The sequence below is a fragment of the Blastomyces gilchristii genome (genome assembly GCF_000003855.2).
Source record: "Blastomyces gilchristii SLH14081 genomic scaffold supercont1.3, whole genome shotgun sequence".
NCBI classification, from domain to species: domain Eukaryota; kingdom Fungi; phylum Ascomycota; class Eurotiomycetes; order Onygenales; family Ajellomycetaceae; genus Blastomyces; species Blastomyces gilchristii.
Window position 1 is genome coordinate 2,581,900 of NW_003101680.1, and position 13,987 is coordinate 2,595,886.

At 37.1% G+C, this 13,987-nt stretch overlaps 2 protein-coding genes across 4 annotated transcripts; one reads left to right on the forward strand and one right to left on the reverse strand.

The window, feature by feature from the left end:
- Nucleotides 1-2,501: 2,501 nt before the first annotated feature.
- BDBG_02248 (uncharacterized protein) lies at nt 2,502-4,886 on the forward strand. Its single transcript, XM_002627531.2, has 4 exons — nt 2,502-3,358; nt 3,464-3,505; nt 3,664-4,101; nt 4,171-4,886. The coding sequence occupies exons 1-4, from the start codon at nt 3,305-3,307 to the stop codon at nt 4,291-4,293; spliced, it is 657 nt and encodes a 218-aa protein (XP_002627577.1). The 5' UTR covers nt 2,502-3,304; the 3' UTR covers nt 4,294-4,886.
- On the reverse strand, nt 4,740-7,926 carry BDBG_02249 (malonate-semialdehyde dehydrogenase (acetylating)/methylmalonate-semialdehyde dehydrogenase). Of its 3 annotated transcripts, none has more exons than XM_031720714.1 (5): nt 6,830-7,926; nt 6,107-6,744; nt 5,794-6,017; nt 5,531-5,693; nt 4,740-5,266 (listed from the first exon to the last, which is right to left on the reverse strand). In XM_031720714.1, exons 1-5 carry the CDS (start codon nt 7,542-7,544, stop codon nt 5,237-5,239), a joined length of 1,770 nt encoding a protein of 589 aa, XP_031576968.1. In that variant the 5' UTR covers nt 7,545-7,926; the 3' UTR covers nt 4,740-5,236. The 3 variants fall into 3 exon arrangements, with proteins under 3 accessions (XP_031576968.1, XP_002627578.1, XP_031576969.1); XM_031720715.1 differs by having other exon boundaries at nt 5,105-5,693; nt 6,830-7,549; nt 7,620-7,918; XM_002627532.2 differs by having other exon boundaries at nt 4,740-5,693.
- Between the last annotated feature and the right edge of the window lie 6,061 nt (nt 7,927-13,987).

The window sequence follows — 13,987 nt, forward strand, 5'->3', positions numbered from 1 at the left end:
AATTTCATTACAGACTTATTATAGTTAAATAATTTACATAATAAACTGCTTACTATAATAGATAAGTCTTTTAAATATATTTAACTTATTCTGAATAGAAAGAATAATTCAGTCAGATATTAAGCTATACAATTTTTTAATAAAATTATATGTTTTTAAGAAATTCTTAAGTAGATTAGAATTATTAATTTCTTAATATATTCTGAAAAGAGCTTTTTCAGTATTTCAATACTGCTCTATATCTCACAACTATCTATTATTTAAGTATGAATAAATAAGTGAAGTGTATTAATTAAACTGTGAAAATTATCTTATAATTATTACTAGTTAATAAATCTATAACTATATAAGATACACTTCTTCTACAGATTAAGTTTAGTATTAATATAGTAACTTTAGAGATTACTGATCAGATATTCTTTACAGTTCTTTATAAAGTTAAACTAATACTTACTTTTACTTCTCAGCTGTATAATTAACTCTTCTCTATAAATAACTTTATAAACTTCTATTCTCAGCTGTATTAACAAGTTCTTAATACTCTTACTATAATAAAAGTTAGAATATTCTTATATTTTAATAGTAATTATTAATTAATAGAGCTTTCTGAACAGATCTATCTACAGATAATATAAAAAGATAAATATAATTATACTCTTTTAAAATAATTTACTCTGTATCTAATTAAAGTCAGTCTATTCTATATAATTGAAAAAGTTAGCTTATTAGTCTATTATCTGTAATTATCTCTGTAATTTTACAGTATTTATTCAGTTATATTTATTATTTATTTAAAACTCTATATATCAAATGAATTTAATTAACTACTATCTATTAAATCAGATTACATTGTGAATAATAATAAATTTTAAAAAGTTAAAGAAATTATGAACTCTTATATATATTAAGAATCTTATAAGTAATAATTAAAGATGTAATAAATAAACTGACCGTGTAACTGTGTCTGAGACCAGAATCAGAATTTTTAATAGTTTTATTATCAATTCAACTGATTTCATTACACAGTTTTAACATTAGATAGTAGTTTTATACTGTCTCAGTGAAACTTACTATCTACTCTTATTACATTTTTCAAATAAGATCATGATTTTCACTTCTTAATTTAAATTATTTTTATTGCTTTAAATGACTTTAAATCTTATTTAAGTATTATTAAAAAGTGTTACTTTTTAAAAAATTAAAAGTAGTCTAAAAAAAACCTTAAAATATCTAAAAATAGTAACTTTATGCTAAGAATGAGACTAAATGAGATTAAATGAGATCACTTTCTTATTTTTTTCAAGTCATGATTTCATTTTAAGATCTGATATATAGTTACTTTATATGTTTTTTTAATGACTAGTTTCAGTGGAATTCACATCAAGAAATGTATGAGATCAGATCAAATGAGATCAAATATGAAATTCATAATCTCAGTGATCAGTCTAGTAATGAAGTTATAAAGAAGAATTATAAGAAAATTATAATATTCTTATACAAGATTACTCTTAGATAGTACATCACTGAGATAATATAAGACAATACACTCAGTGTTAACATACTTAACATCTCTTACCTTGTATGTTATAAAAAGCATGTATCTTAGCTTGTACTGATATTGAGGATGATATCATTTTTTCTGTAAAGGAATGGTGTCATATATACATGACCATGTGTTACGCGTATGACGTGTTCATACGCGTAACTCTCAGCATGCCTGCGTATTCTGAGAACCGCCCATCTTTTCTAACCTTTTCTCATTCTTCTCCTAGCTATTCTGCTTCAAAGAATCAACTATCTTTCATATTTCTGATTACCTAGCGTAACACACCGTTCAATTGGCGGACGAAGAACACATGCCTACTCGCTGTTGGTGACTTCGGACAGACACCCTTTTCTCTATCCTGAGACAAACAGGCGCGATTCACATGGCTAGTCTTGCATGCTCAAGAACGAAGATATTATGATGGGGAGATAGAGAGAGGGGGAGGATTGTCCATTATTGAATATTCAAAACATTCATCGCGACACTAACCCCAGTGCCTATCTCGGTGGGTTACGAGCGAGCAGTCGTCGTGGCAGTACACCATTAATTGCTACTAACGTAGTAGCAGGTAGTTAGACCTGCATGTGCAACATCAACGTACAAAAAAGAACCATACATGCTGACCTATTGGCTTCTTTGTTCTTTGACAATAATTTATAGTTTCGGGACAGCCAGGAGCCATACCTAGTCTGAGGCTCACCCCACCAGAAAAAAAAAAAAGAAAAAAAGGTTCCTGGATTGCGGGCTCAAATCAGCAGCTTGTATTGTACAGTAGTAAGTTGCTACAGGAAGCTAAAGAAACTTTGCTCCCCCTGTCAAAATTCTGAGTTAATAGTAGCTTAGCTTAATAAACATTAACTTATTTAATTATCTGTCTCAGGAGGTGTCAGAAGTCAGGAGTCGGCTGGCCTGGTGGGAGCTGGTAGCTGGTGGCACATGTGTAAAGTATTTAAGTAGTAGTTATGTATCATGAAAGCAGCAAGCGAACACACGAGCTAAGTTATAGGCTGTATTATTATTATCATATCGGTATTATTATCACAGGCAGAGAAATCAGAGAACAGAGAACACTACACTACACTACACTACTCCATCCGATCGAACCCCCCGTCTAGGGCGAGCCTAAACCTGAACGGCGTCTCATGCAAGCATCATCTTGTCCAAGAGCAGAGGAAGGGAAGAGAAGGACCAGACTCTCCACCCCCCATCCCATCCCATCCCACTTGTTTAGCCCAGTTGAAATTCCAACGGGCGGCGGCGGGGGTGTGGTGTTGTTACGTTCGTTACGTGGTTACGAGATCGGGAGCTGGATGGTTGTGCCTTGGTTTTAGCATGTGCAAGAAAAATGGCAATCACGGTCGTCAATTTATTGCTCTTTATTATTTTCGGCCCTATGCTATGGTCTCTCCCACATGTATGTATGTAAGTTAATGTTATGTATGTATGTACGGTGCATGAAGGGGTCTTCTTCTTCTTCTTGCAAACGATGCGACTTCCGAGGCTCAGACGCAGCAACAAACTCTCCCCCCCGCGCCTCGAATCGATTTCTACACATAAGATATCTATCTCCTGATCCCCTCGTGTTCTTCTTGTCTGCTTTTTCTTCGTTTCTTTTCTTTTCGTCTTCCAGATTGAAACAAACATATTACTTCTTATTTTCCACCTTGAACCCCTCCAGCTACCCCCTCTATAACTAACCACCCTCTCAAATACACACCCCCACACACACATACACTGTGCATACATACCTCTACAAAAATGGCTGCTCCAACCACCGTCACCATGCACAACCTCAATGGCACTTGGGTTATGGTATGCATTTATTTATTTTATTCCATATACTATATTAAATCAAAAATCAAAAATAAAAATAAAAAATAAAAATAAAAATAAAAGAATACTAACGATTAACCCCAGGATAAATCCATCTCCAACGACCCCGATGGCATCTTCAAACTGGTGAGCCGATAGCTCCCCCTCTGACACCGTTAGCATACAACATTTTTTACATACGAAAAAGCCGAAATAGAAAAAAAAGAAAAAAAGAGAGAGAGAGAGAGAGAGAGAGAGAGAAAATGAAGAAAAAACACAACATCTAACCAACCCCCATCTCACAGCAAGGCATGTCGTGGCTCACCCGCACAGCCATCGGCCTCGCCACCGTAACCTTAAAAATCAAACAGACGAAAAACGACCAGGGCGTCACCGAGCTGGCCATCGACCAGGTCCTCACCGGCGGCGTCAAGGGCACCTCCGAGCACCGCGTCCTCGACTGGTCCGAGCGCGACCACACCGACCACATCTTCGGCGACCTCACGGGCCAGAGCCGGTTCTTCAGAGCGGGCGCGGCCGCCTCCGAAGGCAAGAGACTGCCGGACGTCGACGTGCAGACCAAGACGGGCGATGCAGACAAGGATGTGACCGTGGCTAAGTTCCTGCGCGGGGAGATGCTGGCGAACGGCGATCTGACGGACGGGTTTGTGGTTGATGCGGAGAACGAGGAGTTTGTGCAGAGTTGGGTGCGGAGTAAGGAGAATGGGTGGACGGGGGAGCAGGTGGGGGTTTTCCTTTGTTTTCTTTCTTTCTTTTCTCTATCTATATCTGATGCTAACACCGTGATCTAGGTCTGGGGCTTCGAGATGGTCGATGGCGTCAGACGGTACACGCGCCGCATCGTCGTCGCGAAGGGCGACCAGATCGAGATGGTCCGGCTGGTCTATACCTTCGTGAGCGAGAGTACTGAGTAAGAGGATAGGAGGATACAATGGGACGTTTTATATGCCGGTACCGATATATGGATAATATATATGTCAGGGAATGAAATCTCGTTCGCATTTTGTTTCTGTTGCACGGTGTACTCCGTATTGTCTTGTCGAATATCATTTTATGAACCAAGCAAGATACAATTGCACTATTACTACTACTACATACCCACGCCCCCAATTGAGATAGCGAGCCCTGTTGTCTTTCTTTTAATGATAGAGAAGAGCTTGGGTGATTCTTATTTCCTTTTTTTTTTTTTTTTTTTTTTTTTTTTTTTTTCCCTTTCAAATATTAATTTCATTTCCTTTCCGGCTTTTCTTTTATTACGCATATTATTTATGTTACGTGTGCTTGCGCTGTATATACCTGCATAAACTACGCTGCACTACACTACACTACACTACACTACACTACACATATGAATCTACAGTGTTGTTGTAAAATGTGTACATTCATAAATATAACTGTGTATATATGCAGATCCAATCTGTCCAAATCATCAAAAACAAAACCAACCCCATGAACACAAAATAAAATCGAGGACCAGCAAGTAAGGAAAACCAGAACTTGGCTTCTCTTCTCTCCTCTCCACAACCACAGCTCTCGACAAAACGACCCCTTGACCATTTTCGCTTCATATCGCTCAACACCCCCGCCCCCCCCACCAAAATCTCCCATTGCGAAAAGAAAGGGGCATAACAGTCGACAGCCTTTTCACGAAGAGAAAAAAAAATAAAATAAAGAAAGGAATTAACGCGGGTATATAGAAAAACGCACATCACTCCCACTCCTTCGTTTTTTCTTTTTTTTTTTTTCATTCCACTCCTATCTCTTATCCCCCCAATCCCCCCTCCCTCCATACTCACCTCACCCTCTCCTCGTCATCCATATATATATATATGTGCGTTGGTATACGTCAGACATAACCTAAGTATGTCGAGGCATAGAAACGTGTGCCTGTCACCAGACGGTCTCGTTTCAAGAGAGAACAAATGTCAGCAGAACCTGCGTTAAAACTTACGCGCTGTGCAGTCTTATCAAGGTCAAGTAAACGCGGAACTGGAAGCTAGAGCATATATATATAGAAACACAAATAGAAAAATCTTTTATATATATATATATGCTATCACAAACAAGAGAATACAAGTGAAAGTGAAAAAACCAGTGCAAAGTAACAAAACATAAAAGAAATTAACCCTGTGTAGGCATCACGACGCTCGCCTTTGTATTAACCGCATCCTCGCTGCGCCACAGACTCGTCACCGTCTTCTGCTGCGTGTAGAACTGCAAGCCCGGCTTGCCGTAGAACGTGCTCGCGCCGCCGCCTGCGACACTCTTCTTGTTGCCCGTGAAGGAGAACATGGGCAAGGGGACGGGGATGGGTCTGGTGTATCAAGAAAAAGAAAAGTACATTTGTTAGTTATCGTCCATGTTTTGTTATATGAGGTTATTCTGATTTGCGGAAACGGGGAGCAGAAACTTACACGTTGATACCGATCTGGCCGGCCTCCAACTCGCGCTGGAACTTGGTGGCGGTGGGACCGGAGCGGGTGAAGACGGCAGCGCCGTTACCGTATTCGTTCGCGTTGATGAGGGAGATGGCGTCGTCGACGGTTTCGACCTCGAGACAGATGAGGACGGGGCCGAAGATCTCCTCGGTGTAGCAGCGCATATGTGGCTTTACGCCGGTGATGATGGTGGGGCCGACCTGTTGCACCGTGTTAGCTAACCACCAAAAAATGAACATAGAGAATGATAAAAAATAGCAGTAGGGGAAGTAATTCTCATGTTACATACCCAGTTACCATTAGGATATTTCTCAGGCTTATATCCGCGCCCATCAAGCAGGATCGTGGCACCCTCCTCCTCAGCGCTGGCAATGATGTCCTCAATCCGCTTCTTGCTCTGAGGGCTGATGACGGGGCCCAAGTCGGCACCTTCTTCGAAGCCACCGTCGACCTTCAGAGCCTTAGCCCGCTCAGCGATCTCCGGGAGCCACTCCTTGGTCTCTCCGACCATCACGAGGGTGCTCAATGCCATGCATCGTTGACCAGCAGCGCCAAAAGCAGCACCGGTGATGGCGTTCAGGGCGTGGTTCTTGTTGCAGTCTGGGAGGACGGCAGCATGGTTCTTGGCTCCCAGGTTAGCCTGGACTCGCTTGCCGTTGGCCGAGCCGCGGGTGAAGATGTATTCACCTGCGCGGTTGCTGCCGACGAAGCTGATGGCCTTGATGGCGGGCTCGTCGATGATGAAGTCGACGGTTTTGGCAGAGCCGTGTACGACGTTGATGACTCCATCGGGGAAGCCGGCTTCTCTAGCCAGCTCAACGAGGATCATCGCAGCGCCGGGGTCACGCTCGGATGGCTTGAGGATCAAGCAGTTGCCGGTTACAGTAGCGGTAGGGATGGACCAGAGGGGAATCATAGCAGGGAAATCTAGTAAAAGTAAATTAGACATTCCTGGCTTGCCAAAAGTATTTCAAGAGAGAAAAATAAAAAATCAAATTAAAAAATGACATACTGAAAGGGCAAATAGCGGCAACAACACCCAAGGGCTCTCTATAGCTCCTGGTCTCCATATCCTTAGCGACCTCCAGCACCTCGCCCGTAAGCTGGGTGGTGATACCGCACGCCGTCTCCGCAACCTGCAGACCCCTGAGCACATCACCCTTGGCATCAGCAAAGGTTTTCCCCTGCTCCAGGGTGATGCTGGCAGCCAGACGATCCCAATTCGCACGGATCAGGTTGGTGAACTTGAAGATGATCTGCTGCCTGGCCATGATGCTGGTGGCGCGCCATGCGGGGAAGGCTTTTTGAGCACTCTCGACGGCGGCACGCAGCTCCGCTTCGGTGCTCTGGGGCACGCGGGTGACGAGGTTGTTGGTGGCGGGGTCGTGCAGGTCGATCCAGGTGCTGGCGTTGGAGGGGAGGAATTTATTATCGATGAAGTTGCAGGTGTTGACGGGGGAGGCGAGCGGGGAGTGGCTCATGGGATAGTTCTCCGCTGGGTACGGGGCAGCTGCTTCGGCAGAGGCAGGGCTCAGCTGCTGGGCTGTGGCGTGTAATCTGCGGAGGGCAGTGTGCGATGTGGGGAGTTTAGAGGCCATTCTGCTGGTGCTGGTGCTGGTGGTGGTTATGCTGCGAGCGGAGACGGATGTGATGGGGATGCGGGGAGAGCTGGCGGAGCGAGCGGTGAGGGTGGGGAGAGAGCGGGCAACGGCACGACGGGCGGCCATGGCGGCTAAACAGGGGGGAAATAGCTTAGTGACACAGAGAGAGATAGAGAGAGACGAAGAATGCGCTCGACATACAGGAGGATATACAGGAATATAGAATAATTAATATAGCCAGACGAGCGGGGTATATACATATGTACACAGGAGATGGTGGTGGCCAGCAGATATATAAGCAGCAAGGTACGGTACCGTAGTATTGTTCTTTTCTCCGCGCTGTCTTGTCTCTCGGGCCCCGGAAAGCCAAAGCGCTTTGCTGCGGCGTTCCCAGGCCAATCACACCGCCGCATCCTCCCAGCTCGCTCGCCGTCGGCCCACCAATCACAACCCATTTCTCTCTATATATTATAGAAAAACCAACTTTTCCGAGTAAAATGTGTTAGAGGATAACGTTGTCATCTATAATCTATCTAGGGTGAAACTATATATAAGTTGGGTAAGTTGAGTGGCACGTGATTAGGGTAGGTGTTGGTGATTACTGTGGGATGGTTATGTAGCGGCGGCCGCCTTGGTGGCGTTGCCCTAGCGATCGCTCCGCCTGCACGTGATCTCTTATGTTATATAACATAGCTAGCACTTCTCACACAAATAGAACAGATTAACCTTTTCCATGTACAGGTTACAGCCTGGATGTTCATGATTTTTCTTTTAAAAATATCTTAATGCACACGAGCCTCTGTGTACAAAGACATTGCAGAGCTAAGCTGAAAACAGAAGACTCTGCAAGATTGATTTTACAGCTTACTAATAAAAGACATAGAACTGTAACTGCAGTGAAAGTATGTCTCTAGAGATGAAATAAGATTAACTTAAGAATAAGTTGAATGATAATATAGATAATTGATTAAAGACTGAAGAGAGATCTGTAAAACTGAGAGATGAATTAATTATCAAAGATAATAACTGCAGCTATTTTCTTAATTAAGTTAAGAATAAAGTTGATAAGAGATGTTCTCTATAACATCTTATAATTCAAAGATTGCTTGAGTCAGTGTATAATTACAGATGTATACTAACTTCTTATATACTGTATATTAAATTAATTGATGACTGCTATATCTTCTTTATATTTGTAAGCAAGTTCAGAAGCAGTTATATTATTATTTAGTAGTTGTATATTCTTCTAAACTACATTCTTTCTCATCAGATTCAGTCACACTTATATGATTATATTATACACTCTAGCTTTATGTGAATTAGCATACTACTAGTATTCATGATTATATAATCTATTTCTGATTTGACTAGCATTCTGCATATATTCTTACAAAGAAACTTTCACTATATTATATTACTTATTCACTAACTTTTCTCATTCTTCAATCATCTTCTTTATTATTATTATTATTGAATATTACTATCTTATTCAAGATTTCTGTCTCTTCTCTTATTTAACATCTTCTATCTGTTATTTATCTATTATATTATATGTGTTTCTGATGATAACTATTCATTCTTATAACAAGTGTTCTTGTAGTGTTTATACTAAGCAGTTTATTAGCAGTAAGTGTAATATATTATGAAATATAATCAGAACTTGTTTATCTTCTAATAATTACTATAATATATTATTATGAATGACACATCTTCTTTATTTTCTTATACATTCTCAATCTTCTTTTTCTAGTGAGTATCTGATTATGTTTTGTATAAATATAGATGCTGATATTTTATTTTAATTTGTATAAAATCTTTATACATTGACAGATCTGCATTTATTAATAATTATAATCTCAATATTGAATCATCAGTTGAGAACTTGAAGAATGTGATAATGAAGAAATTATCTATACTACGTATAATCAGATCTCTCATATTTCTCTCTACTACTCTCTCTTAATCTTCTACATCTGTCTCTGTGTCTGATTCTCTCACTTCTGCTATTTCTGTTCTCATGACTCTTACTTCTGCTACTTCTACTCTCTCTGCTTCTACTGTCTCTGCTTTCATTATCAGCTCTCTCTGTTTTAAGAAGATGTTGTATAGACTTAATGAACTATATTTCTCAGTATATACACTTTCACTCTTCTTATTGGCTTCTAAAATAATTTATTATATAAAGACTATATATAATATAACTATCTGAAGCTCAGTCACAGATGCTAATTATTATATTTATTTTAAATATTCATAATGAAATAATTATTCATTTATATCAGAGAATCACTCTCTCTCTTAACAGTGTTGAAATTGTAAGTCTTTCTTTTTTCATCTTCTCTTTCTGACACTGATTTTTCTGTTCTTAGAAAAAATTATTATGAATTTTATTATGCATGAAGTTATGATATTCACAGATATTAAGAAACTTTTTACAACTATTAAATTCAATATTACAGATATATCTACTCTAGTGAATATCTTTGAAATAATTAATCTGTATCAGCTTATTCTCTGATATTTATTATCTAACTTTGTAATGCAGCTGAAGAATATTCACATTTTCAGAAATAGAAATACAGATATTGTACTCTTTTACATCTGTAGATATGAGACTCATATGTCTTATCTGAGATATCATTGTGAAAATGAGCTGTTTATATACTGTGTTCTGCTTTCTGTATTTCTCTGTGTCTCTCTCTCTCTTTCTGAGAAGCCTTGTACATGTTGTAATTACACATACAATTCTAAGATAAGTGAGTGTTTGTTTGATAATTATTATCTTTGTTTTTATAATTTTGTATACTAATAATAGTTCTTAGTTACTTCAGTGTCAGAGATCATTTTAATTGAAGATGACAATGTTATTGAGACTATTCTCTCTCACTCTTAAGCTTCTTTTATTACTTTCTCTTTCTCTTCTATAAGAAAGGTTGTGCACACACTGAATTATAAGTATTTAATCTCAGATAACTTCTGCTATCATTCATTCAGTTCTGTATCTTCTTCTTCTTTTATTTCTTTTATCTTTATCTTCTCTGCTCTGACTTCTGATTCTGTGAGTCTTATGCTCTTCTTCAATTTTTCTACACATATGTGTATACATTTCTATATTGACATTTCAGTCAATCTTGTGATAAATAATATTAATGTTGTATACAGAGTGATAGAGAAATCAGAGACATGTATAATATTATTATAAGAGCAGCTTACAGCTCTCAAATTCCTTGCAGATCTTGAGTTTTGAGATTTTCTTTATTTTTGACATTTTTCAGATGACATGATGTTGAAAATAGATTAAATGTGTGATATATGAAAATGAATGAGATATATATAATAACATTTGTCTTTTTACAGCTAACTCTTATAATTGATAATTAATTCATTATCTCTTTTCTTTTCTTATACTTTTTCTTTATCTGCTAGTCACTACTCTTACACAATCTCTATATAATACAGTATTCAGTGACTAGATTCAGCAGCTTTCATCTTTTATAATTCTGTCTCATGCATTATACTGTCTCTCTTCACTCACTCAGATTACTACAGTAAATAGTTCATTGAAACTAATCTCATCTGATCTCTGAGCATTCTCAGAGATTGAGATGACTTGATTTCATATATCTGTGAATGTTTCAGATGATTCATTCTCTGTTGTCTTTATAATTGAACTGATGTAAACAGTTAAATTCAACTCTGAATCTCTTTTTCTTCTATGATCTGACTTATGTATAAGTCTGCTGCTTTGAGACTGTTCTTTACTATGTTGCATCTGCTATCTGCAGTGTATTATTATATAATCAGCTACAGTCTCATTACTTATTGAAGTGTGATATTTATCTAATTTCTTCATTACTTCTCATTCTTTTCTTATACTTATGAAAAGATTAGAATAAGTGAGATTATCTGATTCATAAGTATCTATGATTTCTCTTACTTTATAAGACTTTTTAATTATAAGTCTCTTCTTTTTCAACACTGATAATAGTACTGTGAATAATTATAATCTGCTCAGATCTTGTACATTTATTTTTATAAGATATGAATCATTTATTAAGTTGTATAAGATCTGTCTCTCTGATTCTTTCAATGTATATATTCTCAGAGAATGTGATTTGAGTATTTTATAGAGCTTAAATTATCTAGATTGAAACTTCTCAGAACTCTCATTACATACAAGAACTTATATTCTTATCTTAAGACTTAATTTCTTAACTAGTGAGTCTCATATTCTTTTTGATTGAATTGCTTGATTCAGAAGTAACTTGTTAACTTTTGTATGTATGTGACTGATCTCTTTCAATCTTGATTCTGTGTCTGTAACTGCTGTGTCTGTGACTGTTGTATCTTCAACTATTGTTTCTACTATGTCTGTAACTGATGTATTCACAACTGCTGTTTTCTCTCTCATCTTTTCTAAAGCATTCTCTGGAATGTGCAGATGCAATTCATACAACAGATAGAATAATAAACACTTGAAAACTGCGTACTATTAAATCTGTGTGATCAATAGTGCCTGTCTGAGATATTCATTTCATAGGCTTATAAACTTACTCACTAGATATTTCATCAGCATGTTACTGTAAGAATAAGTGCTCGCAGGCGATTATTCAGGTGTTTGCAGCTTGGCGTGATATGTACTGTTAACTACTAGAAGTATTCATGATAGAAAGATAAAATATAGAGATTAAATGTATAGTAGCATTCAAGCTGAGTTATAAATAGTATTCATGAACTTCAGTCTATATAGTTGTATGTAGTCAAGGGCTGCTAGCTCTATTAATTACATAAGAGATAGAAATAGAAGTAAAGAATCTGTGAGAAGTGAGATTTCTTACATACTTCTCTCTCTCTAAGACTTCATTCATGAAGTCTTTCACTGAGTGACTTCATAGAATCAGCTCAGCACTGCAGTGATACTCACTAAAAACTCTTTATATCTATAAAAAACCTCAGTGAGGAAAAATTCCTTATTACTATAAAGAGAAAAGAGTCTGTCACTCAGTTCTTTATTCTGTGAGATTCTTTATAGTCTACAGATTCTTCTCTAACTATCACACAGATTCATCTTATATCTTTCATATAGAAGAGTTCTGATTGACTCTTAATTATTTTCATGAGATTCTTATGTAATTATTATACAGATTCATCTTACAGATGAATCACTCTCTGTGAGATCACTCTTATTAAAGAGAAGTATTTATAAGTTAATCTTTCACTTATTCTTATAAATCATTGTTCTTTAACACTGTAGAATTGTGAGAAATTTTTCATTCTTTCATTAACTCTGTAGAATTGTAGAATCAAGATATTCACAGTCTGCAATCACTCTTTATAGTTATATAGAAAGATTCAGATCTGTGATTCACAATTACTCTTATTTACTAGAGTGATCTGACTGTTCTGTGAGATCACTCACAGTGTAAATAAATCTCTCTAAAGTAGTATAAATATCTCAGATCTATCTGTGAAATCTCATCTTCTTTTCTCTTTTTCTATAACAGCTTTTATTCTTATAAACTGTGAGTATTCTCATTCATCTGTAAAGTGTTTTCACTTAGATAATAAAGAGAGAGTGTTCCTGACAATATCTGTATATTAATTTAAGAACTTCTCAAGAATAAATATTTTTTCAATTTCAATATCTTTATAAATAATGTCTGATCACTGCTGAGCTTCTTATGAGTATCTCTGTAACTTCTCTGATCACTTTTTACTGACTGATAAAGCAGAGACACTGCTGCTCATGATCATATCTTTATCTCTCTCAGCCCTGTCATCACACCCGATCTTCAGGCCAGTGACTCATTTCATATCTCTCTCAGACCAGTCTCTGACTTTAAGCAGTGTAGTTTCTCTCTTTACTGTAAGTCTTCTTATAAGTAATTTCTTACAGACTCTAGCTGATAGTTCTTATAAAGCTTCTAATGTTGTCAGTGTCTTCTGCAGCTCTGTGAGTCTATGATCACTCTCTCTCTGCTCACACAATCTCTGATCAGACATATGCAAATATGTCTAGATTTCTCATTAATGATTCTCATATCACAGCACATTTTTGCAATCTCATTATCAATGAGAGATGAGTTTCTGAGTATCTGTAAAATTCAGGTAATCAAGGCAATGCAAATGCTATGAATTTGTGATAAGAGTTAATCTGAACAGATAAGCTCTCTCTTCATATCTCAATTATTTTCAGACTGAATACTTCAGTATAACTAGAGAAGTGAACACAGCTTCATAAGAAGTATCTAGTCATATATATAGACAGTCAGCTCTCAAGACTCTGTTATAACTGTATACACTCTGATGTCTGACTTCTCTAAAGTCTGTGTATTTCTGACAGTCTTTAAATCAAATATAATAATTATCTGTATCACAGATATAATACTCTCTGCTTCTTTAAAGAGAAGAATTGATAGTTATAAGAGAATTGAGTGTTATAAATATTAAGAGTGTAAGTATAAGTTTTCTTTGTTTTTTCTTTATTAATCTCTAAATTATGTTCATAGCTCTGTTTATTTTCTGTTTTTTAGCTTTAATAAGAATATAATTTCTTCTTTTCTTATATA